The following is a 21,502-nucleotide window of genomic DNA, read 5'->3' as shown; positions in this document are numbered from 1 at the left end:
AGTTGTTTTAGAGGGATGGTTCAACCTAAAATGAAAATTATTTATGTTATGTTTATGTTCCATATATATTTTGTGTTTTTGGTAACACTTTATTTTACAGTGTCCTTGTTACACGTTACATGTAGTTACTGTAACTATATGTAGAATTACAACAAACAAAACCCTAATGGCAGACGTGATAACTTTGAAATGTTTTTGTATGGGGGAAAAAAAGATTCTTTAAAATTTCTTAACTTGTGGATGTGTTTTATGCACTTTGGCACTTTCTTTGCATGCTTTGCTATTGCAGAATTTAATTTTTTTATTTTTTTTTCTGAATGCTTTATTTTAGCTGAAAGAGTCCTTTAAAGATCTCAAAAAGAAATTCAACAATTTGAAATTCAACTACATGAAGAAAAACGAGAAGTCGAGAAACGTGAAGGCGGTGAAAAATCAGATCCAGCAAATTGAGGTTTACATTGAAAAGCTACAGGTAAGAAAGGCTCTCGTTTAATCGACCTTCACTCATTTTATTTATGTTTTCTTCAGAATCTTCGATTATACAGAATCTAATTATACAGTCCTATACCTTTAGGAGATTCTTTTAATGCTTTGGCAGTTTTCTATATATAAAATGTAATATCCAAACCCCTCCCTGTTGTAGGTTTTGAAGAAGAAGCTGCAAGCCTTTACTCTGAAAGTATCCAGCAGCAGCGAGAGACATTTAATTGGCAACAGCCTCAGAGAGATTGAGGATGCCTCAAATGAGCTGCAGAGACAGGTGGGGGACTTTGACAGGGCAGTGGAGGAGTACAAACAGAACCTGGACATGAACGTCAAGCTCCAACAAGCTTTAGAGGAGGTGGGGTGCACCAGGAACATATAATGAGCCAATAGAAGCTACTATCACAATTCAGCAGCAATTTCACATGTTCATTTTATAATCCTGGTGTGGAATTTCTGGATTTTTTTTTTTAGTTTATTTCAAATTTTGTATTTCTGTTTAGATCTTTCAGATCTTCCCATTAATAATGATGCTAAATGAAGTAGAAACAATATGTATAGGCTTTGCTTTAACTTATGTATGACTTCAAAGCAGTATCACTGTAAATGGCTATAAATACTCTCTGAAAATAGTCTCTCCTCTCACCTTTCATTTTAAACACAGTATCAGTTCTGGTGCGACGAGGCAAGTTCCACAATTGTCCGTGTGGGTAAATATTCCTCTCAATGTAAGACTAAGGAAGCCGTCAGCTCTCTCTACAAACAGTTTGAAAAATTTGTGTGGCCCACAATACCACAGCAAGAGGAGAGAATTAGCCAGATCACAGAGCTGGCAGTGCGGCTACATGGTGAGAAACTGAGAATGCATTCTGAAATATTGTTTGGATGAATGTATTCTTTACCATTCCAATGAACAGAACAGAGAATATAACCCTCATTTATGTATGTTACTTCTTAGAGATTCCAATGTGTAAAAGCAACAGAAGCAATTTGGGAACCCCTCAAATTCTTTATAATGTTCCTCTGATCAATTTAAAAGCCAAACTAGAATTACTAAACTATAGTAGCAAATTCTTGGTGTCAATTCCACCCCTTCAGAAACAATATGATTAAAACAAATCCAGTTAAACATCTGGCAGGAGTGCACTCCTGCACTGAGTACATCAATCAGAACATATTAACATGTCAGAATGATTTTTCCCCATGTATTCATGTTATAGATAAAACACTGAGGAATATTTAGTTAGTTAGTTGAGGTGTTGTTGGCCTTTTTTAATGTAGGTGCTGAAGAAGCAAAGAAATATATGGAGAAAACAATCAACAAACACCATGAAATTGTGGAATCAATAAAAGAACTGTCAAATGGACTGCTGGACCTTGAGGCCAAACTTCAGGTGATGAAAATATCCAACATAATTATTGTACTTGCTACATTCATCTGAGATTTTTATATATATATATATATATATAAAATATACTTTTACTAATATTTTCATATAACCTTTCTGTAGCTAGAGACTTTGAAACAACCTCTTACACCTGAAGACAACAGAAAATGGGACACCATTGATACGGTAAACACCAGAAACACTTTGACTTATAATTTCAAACATACCAGAATTACATTGTCCTTCATTTTGTTCATGTTACATTCAAAATGTGTAAGGCAGGAAATTGTGATTGAAGTTCAGTTACAATAAAATGTAAAAAAGGGCATGCTTTCCACATTTCTTCCCTATTTGTAAATAAAATCTGTGAATATACTTATGTGAATATTTGACATATATATGATCTGAAGGAATCATTAGATCAGAGTTTTGAATCAATTTATTGAACTCATTTACAGAAATAAATCGCACTTGCATACAAACTTAAATCATATAAATTTAAATCACAAGACAAGGATCATAAAACCAGTGTAATGATGGTCTTAATAAGGAAATATATAAGCATTATTCAACGTTGTTTAATTTGATGTCATCAGCAAAGGCATTGCAAATATACGTACATATTCAGAAAATTGCTCAAACCTAAACCATACTTTTTTCTGTTGCCACTTCAGCCTGAACCAAAGGAAAGTGGACATACCCCTGAGATGACAGGCCCACACTGTACTAAAGAGATACCTGTCGGCAAGAATACAGAAAACAAGAAACCTCAGCTTCGCAAAACACGAAGCCAAGATCTGCCAGACAAGCATCATCCAGAGCATCAAAAAGTGCTACAAGAGACCAGGTTGCACACCCAAGAGGCCTATTCCAAGACCAGCAAAGTGGAGACCATCATGAGCAAATCTACTATAGAGAGGAGAGAGGAAATGCACACTTCCATCTCTCACTCCCACGCCATTAATGTGAGCCATTCCCCTGTGGAGCAGGATAAGAGGAGTCATACTATGCTGCAAACCAAGAGGAGCTCACAAGAAACTCCTCCTCCTCCTCCTCCACGGGATCCAGCTTTATCTCGCCCCATCATCATAGATATCCAAAGGGAGTTGCAGGGTACAGAGAAACAGCCTCCTGTTCAGAAGACCAACTCTGAGGACAAATATCAGGCCTGTAGAAATCATCCTTTTCACTCATATTCCAAGGTGAGCCTCGTGTGACTGTGACATAAGAATCATTCTATGGAAATGGTGCCTTTTTCCCATTTTGAAAATGTGATTGATTGACTGAATTATTTAATTATGCAAATTATAAGTAAGATTTTAATCATTCTATTAGACCAAGAATAGGCTGATCCTTTAAGTGACAGATAAATTATGTATTTACATACACTACATTTGAAAAGTTTAGGGTAAGATTTTTTAAATGTTTTTGAAAGAAGTCTCATGGTAACACTTTAGTTTAGGGTCCAATTCTCACTACTAACTAGTTGCTTATTAGCATGCATATTACTAGGATTTTGGCTGTTTATTAGTACTTATAAAGTACATATTATTCTACATGACCATATTCTACAGCCGTTAATCCACTCAATTCCTACCCAATACCTAAACTTAAAGGGATAGTTCACCCAAAAATGAAAATTCTGTCATCATTTACTCAGCCTCAAGTAGTTCCAAACCTGTATGAATTTCTTTGTTCTGCTGAACACAAAGGAAGATATTTGGAAGAATGCCAGTAACCAAAATCTCGACCCCCATTTACTATGATTTTTCCTGTTGATAGTAAATGGGGGCGAGATCTGTTTGGTAACTAACATTCTTCCAAATACCTTCCTTTTTGTTTAGCAGAACAAAGAAATTCATAGAGTTTTGAGACTACTTGAGGGTGAGTAAATGATGAAAGAATTGTCATTTTTGGGTGAACTATCCCTTTAACAACAACCTTACTAACTATTAATAAGCAGTAAGAGTTTATTTAGACAAAAGTCCTAGCTGATAGTTAGTTAATAGTGAGAATTGGACTCTAATCTAAAGTGTGACCAGTCTCATGCTCACCAAGGCTATATTTAAAATGTAATTTATTCCTGTGATGCAAAGCTGAATTTTCAGCAGCCATTACTTCTTTAGTGTCACATGATCCTTAAGAAATCTTTTTAATGTGCTGATTTGGTGCTTAAGAAACAGTTATTATTATCAATGTTAACAGTTGTATTGCTCAGACAGTGATACATTTTTAAGGTTTGTTTGATGAATAGAAAGTTTAAAAGAACAACATTTATTAAAAATAGAATAATGTCTTTACTGTCAATTTTGTTCAATTTAATGTATCCTTGCTGAATAAAAGTATGAATTTAACTTTTGAACTATAGTGTAAATTATATATTGATATATGAATTTTATATATTCTATTTACATATTTATATTACATCCTGGCTATGTCTTGTTACTTTTTAATAAAACATTTTTAAATAATTTCTATGGCTGGTTAATGGTAACTTACAAAAAATGGCAACACAAAATTATTTTACAAGGAGATTTACAGCTATTCTGCTCTCTTTATTTGTGTGTTTTATTTCTATAGACAGCAGCTCATCATTCTTTAGAGGAGGACTTTTTGTCACATGGGACACCAGAGCCAGCAGTTCCTGTAGGAAGTGTACCGGAGGGTGAGTTCCAGCCTGACCATCTCACTGAGGAATCACTCTCCAATGATGAATATGAGTGCACCTCCCCAGATGACATCTCCCTGCCTCCCTTATCTGAGACTCCAGAATCCAACATTATTCAGTCAGAAAATGACCTTGATGATGGCTATTGCGTGAGCTCTCACAGCCATTGCATTAACCAATTCAGCCACCAGTCCCATTCCCTGCACGGTGACACCCTACACCAGAGGCAGCGGGAGTGGATGTCGAGCCAGGCCGAGAGCTACCCATCTCCCACCACTGGCTTGGGTGCCAGATTTAGAGCAGAATCATCCTCCTTTGTTCCAAGCCCCCTCACAGTACCTGCTCCTAGTGTTGTGTCAAACACCATCTCCAGCATCTTAAAGAAATCTGGCAACCCACCACCAGGCAGCATCACTGAAACAGTTTACTCAGTGCATGAGAGTCATACTGAAATGCAAAAGTGTGTGCATGAGTCCAGTATGGGTCAGCGCCAGAGCGCTCAGCCCAATAACACGCATGCTACCCCTACCCCATTAACCACAGAGATGGACTCGGATCTCTGCAAGCCCACAGCCATCCGAGAGGAGATCAGGCGAGCAAATTCCAAAAAGGTTATGGGCAAACTGACAGGCGGCACAGGTCCTAACTTCTCCAAACCCTTGTCTAATGCCACGGTAATGGAAGGCTCTCCGGTGACCCTGGAGGTGGAAGTCACTGGATTCCCTGAGCCTACATTAACTTGGTGGGTAGCTTACAACAAACTTGACCTATAAATTAAAACATTATTTGCTCTTTCTTCAATATAATATAATATAATATAATATAATATAATATAATATAATACAGGATGCCTTAAATTGTTTAAAAGTGATAGCAAAGTAATATATAATATTATGAAGGATTTCTATTTTAAAGCTGCAGTCCTATTTTAAAGTTTTGCTTCTTTGTCGCCATCTCTGTTTGAAACTTGCAATTGCAGTTATTTGCGGAATTATCATCTTTACGTGGGTTGTGCATTGGCACGGCTCCTCAACTCAGATGAATCTAATGTTTTGAGGAGAATGTGAGGCTTTCAGTCACCGCACCGGTGGATATTGTACTTCGGAATCACAGATTGTAGTCTTGGAAGTATGACCAAAATAAGAATTTTCACCAGAAAATGTCATCTGAACTAGCAAGTAACAAATCTGCCACTTTTGTTATGACCAACTGAGGAAAAAAAAGCATTACAATAAATCACACTTCCAATGGTGTTTAAATCTAATGATCGCTTAGCTCATATCACATCAAACCATGTTGTTAATGTCTCAAATTGTTAATGTTAACAACAGCAGCATTGCGTGACAGTGTATTTAGTGTGTATTGGCGTTACCTGTAGATTTCGATTTCTGTACAGTCAAATCTCTAACGTTAATTTGTCATACCATACAATCCGCCATCCAAATGATAAGTTTAATTATTCCAGCTGCTGTGAGAAAAGGCTATAAATGATCCACCACCTGTAGCATTGATTTTGCTACCCCCCCCCCCCCCCCCCAAAAAAAAAAAGTTATGGACTGCAGCTTTAAAAAAATTATGTTCTCTTGAACTTTATTTTCATCACAGAATTCTGAAAAAAAAAAAAAAGTATCAATTTCCTGCAGCACAACTGTTTTTAACATTGACAATATTAAGAAATGTTTCCTGAGCAGCAAATCATTTTGCATCACAGGAATAAATTACAAATAATATTAAAATAATATTAATATATTAAAGCAGTTATTTCAAATGGTAATAATATTTCACATTGTTACTGTTTTTAGCCTTGGTGAGCATAAGAGACTTCTTTCAAAAATATTTAAAAAATTGTACCGCCCTAAACTTTTGAATGGTCATGTAATAAATAGATTATTAATTATCTGAATACTTTTGTATCTAAATGGGTGCCAAATTCTCATTATACAACATATAGATCAAAATCCAGTTTTTAAAGACTAAATTCATCACAAATTATTTGTAGTTCAGATAGATGAACACATATGTATACATATATTTTTGTCTGCCTGCATGAAGCAGGTTTAAAGAAAGTTGATGTTTTCCATTCATTTTGATCTCATTTAATTTTTTAATTTTAATTCTGTCATGCATATCCATTCATACTAACTTTTTAATCTACATTTCCTGTAGCTAACATTTCCTTTTTATGTATCTTCTGTAGGACCTTCCACTTTAACATTACCTCTAATTTCTCTCTTCCATTGAGTCTGTATTGATGAGTGCCCTTTTTTGCTGTGGTGTGATTGTGTGACATAATTCACTCTTTGTTCAGGTTCAAGAATGGACACAAACTGGCCAATGATGAGCACATAGAACTGTCCCATAAAGAAGGCAAGCATGCGTTGTTCATTCACAGCTCTGCAGTGAGAGACTCTGGGCAGTATGTGGTTACTGTCTCAAACTCAGCTGGCACAATCTCGTCCAGCTCCATGCTACAGGTCAAAGGTAACAGCAGCCCTGATTTTGACGTTCTAAAACTGGACTGGCACACCTGCTTTGGCACCCTCTGTTTATTCTTGTGGCTTCTCTATCTGCTGTTGTTATAATGGACACTGCCATTAACAAGGAAAACACATGGATGTGGACTCTTCACTTCTGAACCTTCTTCACATGTCACAAAACCACTGGTGTGCACAAAATTAACTGTCTTTGCACAAGGGTAGATTTAAAAACTCTTTTGGGGAAGTTGACATCTTATGGTGTGATGTGCTGTACGCCATCTAAAATTAATCGTTCTTTTATAATTATAATGCATGCAGCTCTTATTATATTGTTTGGAAAAACAACATTGAATATCTGTAGTTTTAAAAAATAATTTGTCGCGCTGCAGGACCATGCAGTGAAATAGTGAAGGCAAAAAGGTGTTTTGAAATGGTGATCAGTCACAGGACCTAAAAATACACCTTACCTTATACATTCATATAAATGCTAACGTAAAATATTGTTGAATGTTTTGTTTGTTTGTTTTTTTTATTATTATTGAAAAGTTATGCATCAACTAACCACATTTTAATTCGTTTTGGCTACAAACTGAAATCACTATAACAATATTTTGCAATAATCAAATTCAACATGAGCTGAATTATTCTGTTTTTTTTTTTTCTAATATATTATTCAATGGATCTGCATACAATTCCCTTTGTGATGGTAATGAAGCCCTGGTTTGTTCTCCAGTTATTTATAGTTACAGTTCTGAAATAACGTGTTCAGCATTTTGCAATTAAATTATTTATTTTTGACGACATTGTTTTTTTTGTGTTGTTTTTTTTTTAACAAATCCACTTCTAGATCATAAGGAAATGGTTCAAAAAGGAAAATTTAGTCATTATTCACTCACCCTCATGTCCTTTTTAAATGCCTCAAAAACACAAAAGAATGTATTTTGAAAAAAAAAATGAAAAAAAAAAAAAATATATATATATATATATTGTCTAAAACAACATTGAATTTTTTTTTATTTATTTTTTTTATTGTATACACCAACCAAATAAATAAATAAATACATAGATAAATAAAGAAACAGGTAAGTAAATAAAAACCAAGGGATCTACTACAGAAGAAAAGTAGTTTTAATTTTTGGATGAACTATCCCTTTGGTGAGAATGTTTGGGTAACACTTTATTCTAACTATACATAACTTTGCAACTACATGTCAACACGCTTTCATTAATTTGCAACTACATGCCTACTAACTCTCATTAGACTATTAGTAGACTGTTAGGGTTTGGGTTAGTAGAATAACTTGACACGTACTTGCAAAGTTACCCAGTCAGTATGTCTTTTGGGATACCATGTAAAGAAAGTGATAGCAGATATTGAACACACAGTCTACTAATACTCTATTTACTGCTAGTTGATATGTAGTTGCAAAGTTACTTATAGTTAGTCTAAAGTAGGCAATCAAAATAAAGTGTTCCCAACATTTGTTGTATTTTGTTATATTTATTGAACTTTACATAATTACCAAGATAAATGATAACCATAATACATAATTCATCTTATATAAATTAAGGCAATTTAACCTTGTTAAACAGGCATTGACACTTTATATTCAGTGTCTTTATTATGTACTTGCATCAAAAAAAAGAAAAGAACCAAGATAAATGATAACCATAATACATAATTCATCTTATATAAATTAAGGCAATTTAACCTTGTTAAACAGGCATTGACACTTTATATTCAGTGTCTTTATTATGTACTTGCATCAAAAAAAGAAAAGAAGAAAAAAGTTTGGTACAGTGGACTTAATGTTTTATTATAAAACAGATAGTTTCGGCCCTTGATTCTGATTGGTTGAGCCGCGTTCGAAGTCTTTGTAAAATTCCCGAAAACATACAGCTGACGGCATTACATAAGTATTGCTGCGCCACTGAATGTGTATGTTGATGCGTCTGTCTTAGCAACCACTCTTAGCAATGTAAACATTGTTCTCAATTGATTTTGTTCATTGAAGTTTACTGCATTATGTAGAAGAGTATTGTGATATCGAGTGACCGAGTTTATTACCTGCATTCAGATTTAGCATTTTCCTTCAGGTCAGTCCTATGTTAATAATAAAAAAAATCCATTTGAATGTCCACTGCGATCTTGTCCTTTTAACATTTAATGGGTTTTCCGTGCCCTGCTGACACTGCCAGCCCTGGTCAAAGCATTTGTTGTTTGTGTCTTGTTCCATGTTCACAAGAAGTTTCAATATAAAAGTCTTTGCGACTGAGTGACTCGCTCATAAGGACAATCTTTGCCGCCATCTAATGGTGTAATAAATGTAACGTCTGTTGCTGTTCACGGTCAGGGACTATTTTTTTCCAGTGGAAGGAAGGCTTTTAGTGATTTTACTTCATGAACGTTGCATTGATACATATTTTTTGGCTTTAATATTTGTATATAAAAGTTTTTAGGCTCTGCGTCATGCCTAACAACGCCCCTTAGCTGTTATAAATTCACTGTCTTGGACTTGCTTTATTCTTAAACACATATTTGTGCTATTGACCCTTCGCAAAGACCCGCCCCCCTTAGTTACTGTTGATTTGTCCGACAAGCCATGCTTATGTCACGCCACACACAGTGAAAAATACATTGCGGAGCGAAGAGGATACTGACAACACGTCGACAGACAAGACAAAGCAGGTTACTTATGATATTAAACAAAGTCCCAGCTTTCAAACTGTGTAGTTTTTTTTAAAGAAATTCAAACAATAAAAACCGTTTTGTAGCTCTTTAATGTGTCGTGACCATGGTCGTGATAGATTGCTGTAGCGCCTCAGCTCAAGAGGCTCGTCAACCGATCATCTCTTCCTACTAGTTCATTTATACCATCAAATGAACATGAGAAGGAATGTTGTTTCAAACGCGGAAAGATATAAATACACACCATTTTTCAAGTTTAACTCCACCGAGGTTATCTTGTAACTCCTGACTGTTTTGTTGGACAAAATGGCGGATTCGGTGTTCTGATTGGTTAGATCGCTTGTCAATCAAACTCCCGGCGATATCACAATTGGCTGTTGAGGTGGGTATTTTTTAAATATAAGCACAAAAAAACGTATACAATAAGTGCATTGTATCAAACAATAAATGTAAAGGTTGGCTCATAGTAGTTAAAGACACTTAATATAAAGTTGGAGCGTAAAGCCTTATAGATGAAATTTTAGTGACCTCCCCATATTTTATTATTATTGGTGTTCAGACTGCTTCATATCTAACTTACTAGCAGTTTGCTTGAAAATAGGAGGTTAGTGAGTAAGGACTCTTGTAGTCAGGGCTCAGGGTGATGTCATCTGTCTTCAGCAGTACCCTTGGTTGTGAGAGAGACTGTAATTTGACCTGAGGTAGGTGGCGACTGAGGGAAATATGCACCAACCTACCAGCTAATAGACACATCACAATTAACTTTGTTTACTGCATGAAAGTTGCTTGTCAATTGTGTCATAATATCCATAGTTTCTTATAGTATTCTGAATTTATGTTGAATCTGTAGTAAATTTTCTATTTCCTGTCGATAAAATATTTTCCCAATTGGTAGGAAATACATTTTATATGTAAAATAGATACAGGATGGATTATATATTTTGTAACTTAAGACTCTTTGAAAATTGTCTTATGCGTAGCCTATTTTTTTTCCCTGAGCCTTTTCAATAAAAACATGAAGTCGGGAAGGAGCATATTAAAATATTATTTTGGAGAGAATTTTATTAATAACCATGTTGATACTTCATTAAGTACAAGATAAGTCATCAGTATTTTTAATTCATTTTGCCAGAAGAGAAAGAATTATGAATGATCCTGAATGATGAATTGTCATCCTATAGTGAGTACATTAGCTTATACAGATGACTTCAAAAGTTACAGACATAGAGTAAAAGCCCCAAAACTTCAAATTAGATTTCATGGGGTCTTTAAGGCTCTCTACTGAATGAAAGGGTGACTATTAGTCAGGGGCATGTTACTGTTATCACACAGCATAACTCAGGGCTCTCAGGTTACACCTTTGCTTTCCTGCTATGTCGCGCTACTGAGAAGGGGTCTGTGGCGTCATTCCTCACCCTGCATTCAAATACAGCTGTCACACAGATATACTTTTAACTTTGTCTCTAGTGCTCTTTACTTTTTTACTTACAATTTTTTCCCCCTAACAGTAAACAATAAAGGCAGCTTTAAAAAAACAAAACCACATGCTTAATGAGTATGACAACCCTTCTTGAACTATAAAAGTTTTGTTATCCCTTTTTATTGTGAGATAATGATGTGATAATTTCTGCTTCATATTCAGTGCAGTGAATTATAATGCAATCTGATTTCCTCAGTGCATAGGGCCTCTCCACACTTCCTCTCCAGAGTGGATGAGCAAAATGTATTGGTGGAAGAAGACCTTAGATCACACGGCACTTATCCTCAAGTGCTCTGCATGAATGATACTAAGGTTTCAGCATGTGACGAGAGCCAAGTGAGTTAAGCGTATATATACTTTTGAATAAAAAATATTTAAAAATTGTGTATTTTGGTATTGGTATTTTATATTGAATGTTGTATTGTATGGTTTATATCTGTATTTCTATGTCTGAAATTGAATGATCCAAGCCTTTCATCCATAAGAAGTGTTGATACATCAGATTTTTGAGCCTGTACTTGTCTGATGTCATTTGCCAGATATGAGCTCTGCCAAGGTGACTATCATAAAAAATAAACAGCAGTAGTAATAATAGTAATAATAATAATAATTTGTTTGTATATTTTTAACAGAGGCCAAAACCACCAGGTCACTGATTATGGTCACAGATGCTGTTTAGGGGAAAACTCTGGAATTCACTTAGCCTAATCTTTGTGAATTATTCAACAAAAATGGATAATATCTGGAACACTGTGTGTTATGCTCTGTTTAGTTTCATTTTCATGAACTTTTAGTTTGTTTCTCTTCAGTTACCTGTTCCCTTTGTTACATTTTCCAGCTCTTCGTGTGGTACCATTGATTAATTAGTTGTAATCTCTGTATTTGACTTCATCGGCATGTGTATTTAAGTTCCTCATTTCCTCTTGTTCATTGTCTGGTATTGTTTGCGCATAGCACACTGTTTCATTTTGTGTTCATTGATATTACATTGCCTGAATTTACTTTATATTAATAAATTACATTTATATTTGGATCTACATCGTCTGCCTTCTTCATCTCTTGGAGTAAACGTTACACACTGTTGCTTGCAACTGATAATTTTGGGTTTATGTTGCCTTGCAAAAGTATTCAGACCAATAACCAATACCAATAAATGTCATATACCCACATTCTGACCAAAAATAAACAACTGAAAATTATAAAAATTCATCATGAATCATGCTATTTATAACTCTCACATGAGATTATCGTCATATATATATGTATGTGTGTGTTATGAATGAAGAGAAAAGAGCATTCGAAAGATTTAAGTACAAGAGTGCAATAAATATAATACAATTTAATTCAATCTAGTATCATTTAGCTATATTAGTTTATTTTTGTAGTTATAGCTGTATCACATTTTGTCATTAGATTATTGTCTGACAAAAGTTAGCACTTGCAAGTCCTTGTCAATGCTAGTCATGCATTCCACTCTTACATGTCACTGCCTATCTTTAACATTGTCTCCTCTGTCAGTTTAGAGGAGATCTCACCAACTAGATCTCACCATAATGTTAACATTCATAGTGTAATTTCTTTTCTGCTTTTCAAAGTTTTAAAAGTATCGTCTGACTTACTATACAGATAAACAAAAGAAAAACAAATGGGTGACACTGCCTGCGATCTTAGCTGGAGCCGTTTATCTCACAGACCTAGAGCCTGAGTGACAGTGACAGCCCTTCTCCCCCCATTTGGTTCTTCACTTCTTGGGGCTCAACATGCTGTTACTGTGATTAATTTACGAGATAAAGCTAGTGAAGATTTCTCTCTTTATGAGGGGCATTTTCCTGTTTCTTTAGGTTTCAGACACTCTGTGATAATGAGTCCTGCGTTATGTTAAGTAAAGTGGGTGACAGGTGTGAGTTTGCATAAAATGGCTGCTACCTCCCATGATGCCTCGTGGGGGGACGGCCAATGGGGCATGGCAATGTAGTGATGATGCTGATTAGCCAAGGGGTATATAAAGTAAAACCACCATGTTAACACTTCTGAGCAGTTGGAGCATTCCCAGCCTTGCCTCGGGTGTAGGGATTGCAAGGGAAAAAGCAAAACTACACGGCTAAGACCCTGTGTAGTTTTGTTTTTTGGGATATTTCGAGGCTCATCCGTTCTCACACTGTTTTCTGAAATCATATCTGGATAAGGACTTTGTTTCAGAAGACAAAAACCTTTGGGCTTCGCCCCTCCAATTCAAGGCACTCTTGGATACAAGTAAGTATGCTTTGTGCTCTTGTACCCATGTGCCAGTGCAGTGCTTTCTAATGATGCTTTGTTGTGTGATTCTAACAAATAAAGAGAGTAGAAATGCAAAAGTCGATGTTCACTTTGAGAGATTTAGTGGAAAGGGGACTGATGTTGAACAATTTAAATGAATATTCAATTAATTTTGTCCTAAGACTTTTTATTTCTGATGGTTTTTAAATGGTGCAGTGGTTTTAGTAAAGCCAAGAATAGCCTGTGATAGCATTAGAGTGGTGTCCTAGCTGGGCCATGATGTCTTTTTAAGGGAATCAGCAGCAGAGATATCAGTTGCACCTCCAGCTATGTGCCACATGGTGACTGTCAATCAAGCTGGGCATTGACTATTTTTAGAGGATGCCTTTTGTGACACTGGTTTTATTTGCTTATGAACATTTATTGCATTTTAAATGGATTTTCTTAAAGTGGTTGCTGGAAACTTCTGCCTTATTGTTGTGGGGATCTTCGGTTATTTTCAAGTAATGGTTCTTAAGGTTAATACATAGAGTAATTGCAAATGTCAATGAGAACTTGTTGGAATTCTGAACTTTCGATATTGATGAACCTGGTTGTACATATGAATTATTGCTACAGGAAAACCATTCATATGAGGCTATAATTTATTTTTATCACTCTTAATTTCTTTGTTTGTGTTTTTTTTTTTTAATAAATGAGAATGTAAGTCAAATTATTCTCCATGAAACATGAGTTGCTAGTCTATTAAAGTGCAAAAGACATTGTTGTGTTGTGGTTGAATATTTTGAAGCAATGCTGAAGTTTTCATTTTGATTTATCTTAAATTTAAATATGTAAATTTAAATGATATCAAATTATTTATGGTAGCTATCCAGGTAACTAACATATAGTCAAACATAATAGTACTTTTGCAGCAATAGAATTACTTCCACATGAATTGTATCTGAGTTTTGTTCAGTCAGTGTTGTTCTATCTATTTTAGGTAAAGGTCATGCATCTAGCAGTTCCTGTCAGCCATTTTAAATTCTAATTATAAACTAGCTCTCTTCAAGTAACATTTTTTTTTTTTTTCATCAGACAATCAAGACTTATTCATCTTAAATGCAGAGTGTTTAAACCTTAAGATTATGTGATTATGCAGAATGTTTCTGAATAACATCTCAGTATTGCTTAGTAGAGGACCAGGTGTTCAATCCAGCATTGACACTGAGTCACAAGTTGAATAAAGATGCATAAGCCACTGATGTAGATTAGTTTTAGATTTGATGATACAGGTCTGACTGTTATAATTGGAGGGCTATTCTAAATTATGCGTCATGCCGTGAAAAGAACTCACTGCAGGCCACAGGCACCAGTTGTTACTGTCATGTCTCAAGAGCTGTCAGTTGATACGAGGCCCAAATGTTTGGCCTAACACCCAATGGAGCCATTGAATCTCAAGTGACAGGCCAGGTTCTACCAGGTTGACAAGGATCACACCAATGATTAGTCGGTTTAGAATCTACTAAAAATACTGTACTCTTTTTGAATTCAGATATTCCAAGGGTTCCATGCAAAAACTATAACTTTATTCTATGTTTTCCTTTAGGGTGCCTTCCACAATGTCAACACAGGCGCCAACATTTACACAGCCGCTTCAGAGCGTTGTGGCACTTGAGGGTAGTGCTGCAACGTTCGAAGCTCAAGTTAGTGGTAAGAATGTTCCCCACTTTTGCCATTCCATTGCTGCAATGTAGAATTCTTCTTGACTCTTTTACACCTGAGTGTACAATGTGAAATTAGTTAAAGGAATGTAAATTAATTCATTACATAGCATTGATGAATCTATCTGAATCAGGGGTTTTCACCTTGGGGCCTGTAGCAGCATTGTAGTGGATCCAGCCATTTTTGTTTAATCACTTTATTTCTTTGTGGGAGGAACAGGAAAACATTTAGCTAAACTTCAGCTTTGGTTGAATGCATTTTTTTTCTTTATATTTATTTATAAATAAAACTATTATAATAATTTATTTAAAAATGTATTGGTTTGAGCAAGTGAATTATTTATTTCACTGTGCAATGTTAAGCATTATTTTTAAAGTTGTAAATGCATTACTATGGTATAATTATGTTCAGGTCAGAAGTAAATGAAAACCTAAATTTTATACAATATGCAACAAGGGGCCCCAGCTCCATCTTTCTATCCACCAAGGGGACATGAATTTTGACTACAGATTAAGAAATGTTTGTATTTGTCTAGATAAAATAATAATAACATAAAACTCTACTCACAGGTAATCCAGTTCCAGAGGTGAGCTGGTTTCGTGATGGCCAGGTTCTTACTGCTGCCGCTCTGCCCGGCGCTCAGATCTCGTTCAGCGATGGCCGCGCTGTTCTGATGATCCCCGCCGTGACAGCCGCACACAGCGGAAGATTTTCTGTGAGAGCCACCAATGGCGCTGGACAAGCCACTAGCACTGCTGAACTGCTGGTTACAGGTAATAACCAGAAACTTTGTTTTAGCTATTGCTACCAGAAAATAAATAAATTAAAATAAACATTAAACATGTTTATAATATTATTATACTATTACTCTGCCTCATAGGATAATGATTATACTAATTACAAATTAGTTTGTAGTGGTTTTCAAATTAGAGTCATGAATTCTCCCACTGTGTGCTGGCATCCTTGAGTTAGAGCTACAGTAAGCAAATATGTGGATTAACTGATCAGCTCATAAAGTTAATGACTGTTACTTGTTATAGAAAGTGGTAAAGATATCCAGTGATAGGCTACTGTTAAATGACACATGCAGGCTATCATTGCTTGAAGAATTTATGGGAAGGAATGTGTGTCACCTTTTACTGTGCTTGCAATGCAGGGGACAGTGGGGGGCGAAGGGCTGCTTGGAGGGCCTCAAAAGTATTGTCATATATAAGTGCATGTAACTGCACTTTATTAACCACTAACGTTTAAATAGACCAGTTAATATGGTGCGTCAACATGTAGTAGATGGATGCCCGTTCTGTTTCTATTGCTGCGCGCTACTTCCGATGAAAAGAATGCCTTTTAATAGCGCGTGTTGAACTTGAGCCGGACCGTTTTTAGAACGCAGTGCCATACATGCGCGAGACACTGCAAAAGATGCTAGACTCGAGCGCAGTGGTCAAATTTCCCTTTCTGCCGTAATGAACAGTACGTCGTCAAAATGTAACATCACAAAATGTTTATTTTAAAAACACCTTGAGTATAGTTTGGGTGCTTTGGGCGACAAAAGACAATTGCGAGACAAACATCAACACAACAGCTGACTGATTCTCTTAAACCGCACCGTGTAAAGGTAATTGAAGCATTCCCTCATTGTGTATCGATATTCCTCAAATATTCTGTAACTTCATCTATCCTCTTCTTTTTCTTTCACAATTTCCCTCTTAATAACATACATTGAACCTTTGTTTTATCGGTAGGCCTATTTCAATCTTAGGTGTGCTAATATTTTTTTTGGTAACGTACGTGCTTTTAAACTGTGAAGAAAAATAGGATTAAACATTAATAATATCTATTTGAATTTACAACACTATCCTTTTGCTGCATTGTAAGCACTGGTATTCCCTTCCTTTTTGAAGTTTATTTACGAATATTGCACATGCCAGACAAGGTTTATGTTATAGGCTAATAAAGGGCAATTATAAACAATTTAAACGATTATTACTTTATATTGTTACTATATGATTGATATTTGAATGATTACTATATATATATATATATATATATATATATATATATATATATATATATACAGTCAAACCAAAACATTTTTGATATATTTTTATTTTGATATATGGGTCTAGGACACTATAGTTCATTTATGTGAGTGAGGATAGCAAAATAAAGTAAACTGTGACATATTATACCCAAAAATTCTTCATACAGTGGACTACCAGTAAAATTGATAAAAAATTTAGAACCAAAAATTATTCAGACACTTTGACCTGACCATTTTTGCTTAAGTGTTATCTGACATAATCAAGATTTTTTTTTCTGTCACAGTTTAACTCTGAGATCTTGTCATATTTTATTACCATTTAAAAAAAAAAAAAAAAAAAAAACTATAGTGAATAAACTGTATTAATGAATGAAATGTTCAAGGTGTCTGAATAAATTTTGGTTTGACTGTGTGTATGTATATATATATATATATATATATATATATATATATATATATATAGACAGTTCTCAATGCACTGACAATCGCTGACAGCAACAGAGACTTCATTGGATTTTGTCAGATCAGTGTGTTACCCCTTTTGGTGTCTTTTGACATGGTCAACACTTGTTTTCGCTGATTGAACATGTTTAATTGGCATTTATGTATGGAGTCGTGGAATGTCTGAGAAGTAATGTACTGTAATATGGTGATATTCTGTGTTGCAAGGCGTCAGTGCAGTGTGACCTTAAAGGGATGGTTCACCCAAAAATGAAAATTCTGTCATCATTTACCCACCCTCAAGTTGTTCTAAACCTGTTTGAATTTCTTTGTTCTGCTGAACACAGGAAGATATTTGGAAGAATGTTTGTAACCAAGCAGATCTGTTGACCCCCATTGACTACCATTGTAGGAAAAAATAATATTATGGTAGTCAATGGGGGGCGAAGATCTGCTTGGTTACAAACATTCTTCCAAATATCTTTCTTTGCGTACAGCAGAAAAAAGACATTTATACAGGTTTAGAACAACTTGAGGCTGAGTAAATGATGACAGAATTTTCATTTTTGGGTGAACTATCCCTTTCAGAGAATGTGTGATACTTTTGTGTTAAAAGTCAGAAAATTGACTTGTATTTAACCATCTTTTAATTTGCAGCTGAAACTGCGCCACCAAACTTCATTCAGAGACTACAAAGTATGACTGTGAGACAAGGAAGCCAAGTGAGACTGGATGTTCGAGTTACAGGAATCCCTGCACCTGTGGTAAAGTTCTACAGAGAGGGAGCTGAGATTCAGAGCTCTGCTGACTTTCAGATTGTACAGGATGGAGACCTTTACAGTTTGTTGATTGCCGAGGCCTTCCCAGAAGATTCTGGAACCTACTCTGTCAGTGCTTCTAACAGCAGTGGACGTGCAACTTCAACTGCAGAGTTGCTTGTTCAGGGTAAGATTTTTAACTGTTAAAAATGCATTTTCAATTGTATGTTTATGAAACAGCCGCCGCAACAAGCATTTCATTCACGATTCACAGGCGAAGAAGAAGCCGTACCTGCAAAGAAGTCAAAAACAATCATTTCAGCCTCTCAGATTTCACAGACTCGTCAGACTAGAATGGAGAAGGTGAGTGACAGTCTCAAAAGTGAAGCCGCAACAGTTTTCCTGAAAGAAACACAATTTTGCCCCTTATATCACTGTGTTAATTGTTATTTTCTTTTAACAGAGGATGGAGGCTCATTACGAGGCCTCTGCAACAGCCATGATGCAAATGCAAGTAGAGGGTGGGGTTGTGACCCAGCAGCTGGCACATAAGACTCCACCTCGTGTGCCCCCTAAACCAACCTCCAAATCCCCCCCTTCACAAGTGACTAAAGTGTCAGCAGCTCGCCAACAGTCTCCCTCTCCTGTGAGGCATGTTAAGGGCCCGACACCGACTCCTGTCAGGTAATGCGTCTTAGGTTTTCAGATGTGTAGACTATTCATATTATACATTTAATTGGACTTGATTATAAATCTGTTGATTTGATGATAGTATTGAAGTAATAACTTCATAAAATAACTTTAAATGATGGGACTTTCCACTTGAGAAAACATTTCTTTTTGTACATATCAAGTTACCCAGCTCTCATTAATCCAAAGGCTAAGGTTTGTGGTTCATGTTCTCATAACATGTTTTTCCATTTAATTTCAGAGCTGTGTCTCCATCTACGAGACTGTCTGTTTCTCCAATTAGACCAGTCAAATCCCCTGTGATGACCCGCAAACAGGTCACGCAGGGATCTGAGGTCCTGCCCCCATGGAAACAAGCGGGGTATGTTTCAGAAGCCAGCTACACCCGCATGATTGCTGGAGCAACACAAGTCCAGACGACCTCTACCCGTGTCCAAATGGAACAGCGTTGGGAGGGCTCTGTTGCTGTTCAGCAACAAGCTGGTGCTGTCAAAGAGGTAAAGAATTTCCAATTAGGCAAACTTGCTTTCAGTCTTTCTGCATGTTATGAATGACTTGTTCAGTGGTGCCACCACTTCCTTTCTGCAAGTGTCTATCTCATGTAAATGTTTATTCGTCAGTGAAAATGCCTGTAATGTAAGCTCTAACAACATCTTTGCAACCCAATTTTACTTGCATGTGAAAAAGGAGCAGAAAAACGTGGATGAGAAAAGTATTGCTGTTGCCACTGTGGTGGCGGCAGTGGACCAGGCTCGTAGTCGTGGGCCGCTCAGTGGTTCTATAGAGCAGCCCAGTGTTGAAACCGGCATAACTGCAGTACACATTACGTCTCAAAATGAGCAGGTAGTCTGGTATTTTAGTGCTGTGGTTGTCACCCATCCAAACCTCATACTCCCATTTTTTTTTACCACTGACTCCACAAAGATTTTATATAGGACAACAATAACAGAATTTACTTGCCCATTTTTTCCATCCATTACTTCACCCTTGCCTACCTTTCCAAATATAAACTGTTTTTATTTTAACATTTAGACAACAATTTAGAGATTTCTTTCCACATGTTCATAGATATCATGTAAGGAAATCCAAGAGGAATCAGTCACAAGTGTGACAACTCATAAAATCAATATTGATGTTTCAACCACTAGTGAGAGATCCTTGGAAGAGATCTCATCAACTGCAGAGGTAGAATCTAAGAGAATAATATTTCAGTTGGCCACAATTCTAATGCCTTCTATCCTGTTTTTCATTCACTTACGTTGTTTTTCAGATAGCACCTTCTATTTTTGTGTTTAAGGGTAACATTTGAAAGGTTACATATTCAGTCATGGATTGGTTGAGTGATTAAAAACAATTATTGATTTTTATTTACAGAAATGAACAGAACTTATCCACTCTAACACCAGTTTTGCAGTGAAATTACTATTTATTTCCTGTTTCTGGTTTTATTTTGAACAATTGTCAACAAATATTTTTGATTATGAAGACAAAACATTGTCTTTTCTAAATCCTTAAGCTGTGAAAGTTTTTGTAAAACTTTCTAAGAGTAGAGTTAGATTAATATAAATATGTTAACTTTTAAATGTAAGCCACATAAATGTTACCCTTAAATCAAAATCTCTTTTTCCACACCTTTCAACACTAACATCTAGCAGACAACTTCACTGGGTGGTGTATTTTCCAGCTTTCATCCCATATTGTTTTTTTTTTCTTTTCCATTTACAGTATTCAAGCTCTGTGTTTTTAGATGAGAATGGATTCTGTCTATGCATGTGTTCTAGATATTGATCAGTGATTGCTCTTGCCAGGGTGATGGGAAAAAAGCAGATGCCGTGGCCACTGTGCTTGCTGCTGTTGATCATGCACGTATACGAAAGCCCACGCATGCTGAAGGGGCTCAGATGGAAGAAGAGGCTGATATAAGACATCAGGAAATGCTAGCAACTAAGCAACAGGTCACAAGTAAAAAGGAGCTGTTGCTAATTCCCACTGAAATGACAACTTCTACTACAGAGAAGAGTGTACATGTCACCCAGGTTAGATGCATTGAACAGAAGCTGAAACGTGAACATGATTTTCTTAGTCTTTCTGCATTCAAATACTCTTCTGTTGATTTGTAATAGATTCAAAGAGCTACCGAGGTTAGCTCCAAGGTGGAGACTGACCTTGCACCATCCCCAGTTCCACATTTTACAGTATCAAAAGTTACTGTACCAAAACCAGATCATAGCTATGAGGTAAGATTTGGTGATTACAGGCAAGCAGTGAAATCCCCATTTTCTAAGGTACCTGGATTTTCAGATATTTAGGAAAAAGGATAATGAGAGAGAAAACTGATATAGCCTAACATTTACAAATTTGTGAAGCACATATAATAAATCTGAAATCTATTTTCCTTTTAATTTAAACTGTTTTCCTGCTTGCCTG

The 21,502-nt window shown here is 35.9% G+C and overlaps 2 protein-coding genes across 36 annotated transcripts in view; both read left to right on the top strand.

Moving 5' to 3' along the window:
- Nucleotides 1-12,328, top strand: part of ccdc141 (coiled-coil domain containing 141) — a 41,982-nt gene extending 29,654 nt beyond the window's left edge. The window contains exons 18-28 of one of the 5 annotated variants that reach the window (XR_007185399.1): nucleotides 332-472; nucleotides 644-841; nucleotides 1,148-1,331; nucleotides 1,765-1,877; nucleotides 1,995-2,057; nucleotides 2,546-3,073; nucleotides 4,452-5,281; nucleotides 6,848-7,020; nucleotides 11,382-11,521; nucleotides 11,656-11,741; nucleotides 11,818-11,953. Coding sequence is in view for 4 of the 5 variants with exons in the window: in XM_048194484.1 (XP_048050441.1) it covers nucleotides 332-472; nucleotides 644-841; nucleotides 1,148-1,331; nucleotides 1,765-1,877; nucleotides 1,995-2,057; nucleotides 2,546-3,073; nucleotides 4,452-5,281; nucleotides 6,848-7,020; nucleotides 11,382-11,521; nucleotides 11,642-11,695 (2,424 nt within the window). In the remaining variant the exon portion in view is untranslated. The other 4 variants (XM_048194484.1, XM_048194485.1, XM_048194486.1 and 1 more) reach the window with 4 other exon arrangements.
- An 877-nt stretch (nucleotides 12,329-13,205) lies between these two features.
- ttn.2 (titin, tandem duplicate 2) overlaps nucleotides 13,206-21,502 on the top strand; it is a 163,720-nt gene continuing 155,423 nt past the window's right edge. For 28 of the 31 annotated variants that reach the window (XM_048194418.1, XM_048194417.1, XM_048194416.1 and 25 more), the window contains exons 1-9: nucleotides 13,206-13,438; nucleotides 15,030-15,133; nucleotides 15,715-15,918; nucleotides 18,285-18,572; nucleotides 18,660-18,748; nucleotides 18,849-19,069; nucleotides 19,317-19,572; nucleotides 20,884-21,111; nucleotides 21,199-21,312. In XM_048194418.1, coding sequence (XP_048050375.1) covers nucleotides 15,043-15,133; nucleotides 15,715-15,918; nucleotides 18,285-18,572; nucleotides 18,660-18,748; nucleotides 18,849-19,069; nucleotides 19,317-19,572; nucleotides 20,884-21,111; nucleotides 21,199-21,312 — 1,491 coding nt within the window. In that variant the 5' untranslated portion in view covers nucleotides 13,206-13,438; nucleotides 15,030-15,042. The remainder of the gene's footprint in view (nucleotides 13,439-15,029; nucleotides 15,134-15,714; nucleotides 15,919-18,284; nucleotides 18,573-18,659; nucleotides 18,749-18,848; nucleotides 19,070-19,316; nucleotides 19,573-20,883; nucleotides 21,112-21,198; nucleotides 21,313-21,502) is intronic. The other 3 variants (XM_048194420.1, XM_048194404.1, XM_048194401.1) reach the window with 1 other exon arrangement.

Source organism: Megalobrama amblycephala, linkage group LG6 (assembly GCF_018812025.1).
Source record: "Megalobrama amblycephala isolate DHTTF-2021 linkage group LG6, ASM1881202v1, whole genome shotgun sequence".
NCBI lineage: Eukaryota > Metazoa > Chordata > Actinopteri > Cypriniformes > Xenocyprididae > Megalobrama > Megalobrama amblycephala.
The sequence above is the reverse complement of the archived record's forward strand: the minus strand, read 5'-3'. Positions and strand labels throughout refer to the sequence as shown.